The sequence below is a fragment of the Conger conger genome, chromosome 7, assembly GCF_963514075.1.
Source record: "Conger conger chromosome 7, fConCon1.1, whole genome shotgun sequence".
NCBI classification, from domain to species: domain Eukaryota; kingdom Metazoa; phylum Chordata; class Actinopteri; order Anguilliformes; family Congridae; genus Conger; species Conger conger.
In genome coordinates, this window is record NC_083766.1 from 762166 (window position 1) to 769665 (window position 7500).

Here is a 7500-nt window from a genome sequence, read left to right on the forward strand (position 1 = left end):
TACAACATCCGGAGAATCCGACCCTTTCTCACCACCTACTCCACTCAGCTCCTTGTTCAAGCAATGGTCCTGTCCCGCCTGGACTATTGCAATTCTCTGCTGGCTGGCCTTCCAGCATCTGCCATCAGACCCCTACAACTCATCCAGAATGCTGCAGCCCGTCTGGTATTCAATGTTCCCAGACATTCACATGTCACCCCCCTGCTCAGCAACCTCCACTGGCTGCCTGTTATGGCTCGCATCAAATTTAAAACTTTGGTGCTCGCATACCAGGCAGTTAAAGGATCAGCCCCTGTGTATATTCAATCCCTTATCAAGACCTATACACCAACAAGACCCCTCCGTTCTGCCACTTCGTGCCGTCTGGCGCCTCCCCCTCGCCACACCTGCACTTCACACTCACGACTGCCGTCTGTCCTGGTCCCACGGTGGTGGAATGACCTCCCGGTGAATGTCAGAACGGCAGAGTCTCTGACCTCCTTCAAGCGCAGACTGAAGACCCATCTCTTCAGGCTACACCTTTCCCTCCCCAACTCACAATCACTGTGATTAGCCTTAGACCGTAATGGCACTTATGTATAGATATTGTTACTTGTATAGGTATTGTTGTTTTTATTGGCTGTTGTTGTATTCTACATTACATTACATTACATTATTGGCATTTGGCAGACGCTCTTATCCAGAGCGACGTACAACAAAGTGCATATCCATAACCAGGGATAAGTTCGCTGAAAGACCCTAGAGGGAAGTACAATTTGAACTGCTACCTGTACAACAAAGATAAGGACGAGGGCCAATTTATTTATTTATTTTTAAACAAGAAACAAACAAACAGACCAAAGTGACCAAAGTTAACTATCCTAACTATAGTATTCTAGCTGCCAACAGTGGTATGCTAGTTTGAATGTTGATTGTACTCTCCAAGGGTTCTGAATTTCTGTATGTTTACACTAGGACTCGGAACTGTACTGTCCTCTCAGGTCTACTTTTGCACTTGTTCTTGTGATTGATTTGCACTTTGTTGTAAGTCGCTCTGGATAAGAGCGTCTGCTAAATGCCACGTAATGTAATGTAACGTAACGTAATGTAGAACTGTGGCCCCTGTAGTACTGTGGGTCCCTGTAGTACTGTGGCCCCTGTAGTACTGTGGGTCCCTGTAGTACTGTGGCCCCTATAGTAATGTTGTTAATTTACAGTAAAATCTAGTCTGACACAGGCATGAAATTGATGTGCTTTATTCATTGCAACATCAAACAGAACATTTCTTACTGTTTTCTCAAAAGTAATATTATGTCACTGCTTAAAACAATAGCCTACAATAACAAAATAAAAAATAAATAAAATAAAAAATAAAAAATGAAACACTCCATTAAAAACAGTCTGGGGCAGCCAGCAACGCCTTTCAATTATAACCACATAAAGAACTACCTTTCTATGGGCTCATAGTCAGTACATTACATTACATTATTGGCATTTAGCAGACGCTCTTATCCAGAGCGACGTACAGTTGATTAGATTAAGCAGGAGACAATCCTCCCCTGGAGCAATGCAGGGTTAAGGGCCTTGCTCAAGGGCCCAACAGCTGTGTGGATCTTATTGCGGCTACACCGGGATTAGAACCACCGACCTTGCGTGTCCCAGTCATTCACCTTAACCACTATGCTACAGGCCGCCCTCCCGTACTTATATGTATTCAGACACTCTATTATTGATTTGTGAATTTAGACCAGTTTACTAGGTGGCTTCATAAGGACTAGTGGCCTAGTCCCGCCCATCCCCGCCTGAAGAGCCTTTTCCTGCTGTAGACCCCCTGAGCATCCTGAAATGCCCACCAGCACGCAGCAAGCAGGTAATCAAACACATCCCTAAGTATCTAACACAACCCAGAAACTGACTGTCCCTTAAAAAATGCTTTTAGTTCAAATGCCCTTTTCCCGTATTTTCACATTTTAAACAACATTCAGAGGGGAATGAAGAGCATATAAAAGGGGTAATGCCCATTACAGGCGAACCTGCAACCAAACACCACTGCAAAACATCCAAACACCACTGCAAAACAGACCTGCAACCAAACACCACTGCAAAACATCCAAACACCACTGTAAAAACAGGCCTGCCACCAAACACCACTGTGAAACCTGGGTCAGGTTAAAGGTCTTTGTAGTTGGCTGTAGCACTTGGAGCTACATTTTATGTACTAAAGGGGCTCGATAAATTCGCTTATTTTTATTTATTTATTATTTATAACCTGTGACCAAACAGGACTGTAAAACAGTGTTTGAACGCCCATGTGAAGGCACATCTCCTCTTAAGGCCTTACAGAGTCAGATTCAGGTGGTCAGATTCAGGTGGTCAGACTCAGGTGGTCAGACTCAGGTGGTCAGACTCAGGTGGTCAGACTCAGGTGGTCAGACTCAGGTGGTCAGACTCAGGTGGTCAGATTCAGATGGTCAGACTCAGGTGGTCAGACTCAGGTGGCCTGTAGCGTAGTGGTTAAGGTAAATGACTGCGACACGCAAGGTTGGTGGTTCTAATCCCGGTGTAGCCTCCCCTGCATTGCTCCAGGGGAGGATTGTCTCCTGCTTAGTCTAATTAACTGTACATCGCTCTGGATAAGAGCATCTGCCAAATGCCAACAATGTAATGTAATTCAGGTGGTCAGACTCAGGCTGGTCAGATTCAGGTGGTCAGATACAGGTTCATCAGATTCAGGTGTTCACGCAGATGGAAGAACTGGAACTCATGATTGTGCAGAGAGGCTGTAATCCTCACTCCTCATTGGCAGCAGCTCCATGTACTCCCAGATAAATAGACGGGAAACATGATATCGCCAAGATGCAAATTCACTGACCGTTTGTGTGGCCAGGTAACTTAATCCCCGCTTTTATACGCTTGCAGAACAGTTTCTAAGACTCACCGCTAGCCACTCCAGCCAACTCCACTTAGTCTGAAGACAGGACAGTGTTGTGAATGTAAATCATATTTCATATTTCATTATGAAATGCACGTCTGTGGTTAGCTATTCAATCGATCCCAAACCCATTATTTCACTACTCTGCAGATTTAATAAAAGAAGCTTTCGTTAGATTGGAGTCCAAAACCAGGCCAGACCACAATATAGCAGAACTTTCTGTTTCCCATTCTCACTCCTTCCTCCCCCTTCCAGGGCCCAGGAACAGAACACACTTTGACCCGCAGAGCCGTTTCAGGCATGTGAAATGAATATGGGCCTTTGACTTTATCAAGCCTCGACTCAGAACACAAACGTATTCCATCTGTCTGTCTCCAAACGCACGACAGGAATGCACTCTATTGTTACAGCTTCTCCCTCCTGGTCTCCGGGAAACAAAGCTGGCATTTCACATGTCACTGGTACTCCCTGTCCAAAGCCACACACACTCACACACTCATACTCTCTCTCTAACACTCTCACACACTCATACTCACACTCTCACACTCACACTCTCTCTCTCACACACACTATCACTCTCTCACACACTCACACACTCTCTCACACACTCTCTCACACTCTCTCACTCTCTCTCACTCTCTCTCACTCTCTCACACCCTCTCACACCCTCTCACACCCTCTCACACACACACTCGCTCACACACTATCACACACTCACACTCACACACTATCACACTCACACTCACACACTATCACACTCACACACTATCACACTCACACTCACACACTATCACACTCACACACTCACACACTATCACACTCACACTCACACACTACCACACTCACACTCACACACTATCACACTCACACACTATCACACTCACACACTATCACACTCACACACTATCACACTCACACACTCACACTCACACACTATGACACTCACACTCACACACTATCAGACTCACACACTATCACACTCACACTCTATCACACTCACACACTCGCACACTATCACACTCGCACACTATCACACTCACACACTATCACACTATCACACTCGCACACTATCACACTCACACTCACACACTATCACACTCACACACTCTCACACTCACACTCTCACACTCACACACTCACACACTCACACACTCACACACTCTCTCTCACACTCTCACTCTCTCTCACACACTATCACACTCGCACACTCTCTCTCACACTCTCACACTCACACACTCACCCTCTCTCACACTCTCACACTCACACACTCACACACTCACACACTCTCTCTCACACACTCTCTCTCACACACTATCACACTCACACACTCTCTCTCACACTCACACTCTCACACACACACTCTCTCTCACTCTCTCACACCCTCTCACACTCTCTCTCACACTCTCACTCTCTCTCACACACTATCACACTCGCACACTCTCTCTCACTCACACTCTCACACACACACTCTCTCACCCTCTCTCACACACTATCACACTCACACTCACACACTATCACACTCACACACTATCACACTCACACTCACACACTATCACACTCACACACTCACACACTATCACACTCACACTCACACACTCACACTCACACACTATCACACTCACACTCACACACTCTCACACTCACACTCACACACTCACACACTCACACACTCTCTCTCACACTCTCACTCTCTCTCACACACTATCACACTCGCACACTCTCTCTCACACTCTCACAATCACACACTCACCCTCTCTCACACTCTCACACTCACACACTCACACACTCTCTCTCACACACTATCACACTCACACACTCTCTCTCACACTCACACTCTCACACACACACTCTCTCTCACTCTCTCACACCCTCTCACACTCTCTCTCACACTCACTCTCTCTCACACACTATCACACTCGCACACTCTCTCTCACACTCACACTCTCACACACACACTCTCACACACACACTCTCTCACCCTCTCTCACACACTCACACACTCTCTCTCACACTCTCACTCTCTCTCACACACTATCACACTCGCACACTCTCTTTCACACTCACACTCACACTCACACTCTCTCTCACTCTCTCACACTCTCTCAAATACGGACAGTGGAGGCACATTTCTGTTCTTCAAGGATTAAATTTCCCAACTGTACCCTGAAAGTACAGCAATGTTCTCCTTCAGTACAAATGAGTATGTTTTCCAAGCAAAAAAGGTACTAGCCTAATTAATTCTATATTGCTGGCTAGGGGTATGCTACAATGTTATGCACCTATAGAGTATTGCCCCGGCGACAAGCGTTTGTTCCTCTTTTGGCACTTTCTGTACCTTTATTTCTGAGAGTATTGTGTTGGCACGCCAGCTGATGTTAAATGAAACGAGACACACAGAGAGCATTCCAGCAAGGAGCTTTACTCGCAGGAATCCTACCCTAAGCCAGCAGGCCTGCGACTCACTAATGATCTTAAGAATTCACATCTGAGCTATTAAACAGATTTTGTCTCAAAGTCCTCCAAGCTCACAGTTACTGGAGAATGGCACAAGTGGTTGAATGAATATACATTTCAGAGCAAACACTAAATACAGATCTCATTAGTGGAGTTTCTCCATACATCAAACAGGAAAGCTTAACGAGGCTGTCCTCAAAGGCCCAAACACCAGCTCTAACGCAGGGCCACTAACACCACTGCCCCAGCTGAAACCTGGCTGGAATACATCTTACTTGTGTATCATAATCTAATCCGCCTATCAGAGGTCTGGGGTAAAAACTGGATGAAAATTAGACTGGTTGACCAGTTCAGATTAGCTCCATACTCAACATGGTTTGACCAGCTAAACTATGTTTTGAAACAACTGGTAGCTGGTCATTTCAAGCTGGCCGTTGCTGGACTTTACACCAGGGTCCTGTTATACATGTCACTTCCTGCAACATACTCCAGAATATACAACACACACCTGCTTTGAGTAAATACTAAACCAAAAAAACTTTCATAACAGGATGGCAATAATATTACTCAAACATATATAGTTCCCTGGATTGGCCACAGACTCATTTATTTTTGCATTTTCCCCAAACATTCCACTGAACTCCCTTGTATCGCCAGTGCCCATATGAGGCGTGCCGTCACAGATAATTCAGCTTCTACATTCAAACCAGGGACCCACAGGATGCGTTTCAGCCGATATAACTCTACTTACACCGGCTGCTTTAACAACAAACAGGACTTTGCGCCATTCTGAATTCTGCCTGACATGCATAACCAAGCGGCTGCCTTGTCACATATTTTACGTTGCAGAAACCATGTCATGTAAAAAAGTATCTGGATCAGTTTGGCGTAAGGTTTTCAGACAGGGAAAATACGGTTAAAGCTGGCGTACAGTAATAGATATAACGACTGGAGCTCATAGCTAGCATCAAGCACCCTAATCAGAGAGAACTGAAGAACACCATAAATAGGAATAATGAAGTAGAAAATCTTTTATTTGTCATTTTAAATGACAAATACCCTAACTGCACCAAACAAGTTAATTCGGCCAAGACAGCCAATCAGCATTAGGAAACAGCACTGCGTTGGGATGCAAGTGTTCAGAACCCTAAATATTGAGCTGTGTTTCCATACCTGTCTCTTGGGTCGATCCAACTCGTGGTGTGATTGATGTGGTCAATGTAGTAGACCTTCCCGTCAAAGTCCCGCGCCTCCTCCCAACCCTCCGGCAGTGCTAGCTCCGTCCTTGGCATGTCAAACGAGTCTCCATGTAAATGTTTCTGTGCGTCTTCTACACCATACTAAAGGCACAACACGCACTCTGTGGCATACTGCACTGCACAAAATAATCACCACGCTATGTGTTTAACTAATTCCTAACAACGAAAAGAGCTCGTTTTATATCGTGATTCATAATGAATCGTCTACAGATTACAGCATAGCTAGGTGACGTTAAAGTCGCGATATGAAATGATAACATTGTACCTGAAACCAATCAAGTTTTGAATGGGAATGCGTAGCTTACAGTTTTGTCTATTAAGCTCATGCGTCTGGTTATGTTGCTGTGCTCAATCATAACTGAATTTGTTTTCAAACTGTCGTAACGTTAAATAGACAGCTGACCAGCTAACGTTAATGCTTCGCAGTGGCGTCCCAAGTACGATCAATGCATTGCTGGAGTATGACAAGCAAGTTTGCACCTTGCATTTATTTATGCCCATATAATTCCCGTTCGCTGTAAACAGTGCATAACGATATTTCACCAAATTTGAGCGAAGACAAAAACTTCAATAACCGGTCGGCAAACATTAGCTAACTTTTCAACGCGGGTTGTACATACAGCTAGCCAGCACTAGCAGATTGCAGTTTTTGGATATACCGCCCAACTGCCGACCATATTTCAAGTAGCTGTCCAACCGATAGCACTTAGGGGAAAGCCTTATCCAACGACCAACGCGTCCTTTAGAGAAAAACAACTTTTGCTGAAAAAATGCAATTCTCTTTCAGCGAATACTTAGATAGCTAATGTTAGTTTTCATTCACTATAACATTAGCCACCATGTTTAGCGACGCAAGCGGACTAGCTAGCTGGCTAT

At 45.0% G+C, this 7500-nt stretch overlaps 1 protein-coding gene across 2 annotated transcripts in view; it reads right to left on the bottom strand.

The window, feature by feature from the left end:
• Positions 1 to 7500, bottom strand: part of wwc1 (WW and C2 domain containing 1) — a 50023-nt gene that overhangs the window by 42338 nt on the left and 185 nt on the right. For both annotated transcript variants that reach the window (XM_061248634.1, XM_061248633.1), the window contains exon 1: positions 6539 to 7500. This exon is cut by the window's right edge and continues 185 nt beyond it. In XM_061248634.1, coding sequence (XP_061104618.1) covers positions 6539 to 6657 — 119 coding nt within the window. In that variant the 5' untranslated portion in view covers positions 6658 to 7500. The remainder of the gene's footprint in view (positions 1 to 6538) is intronic.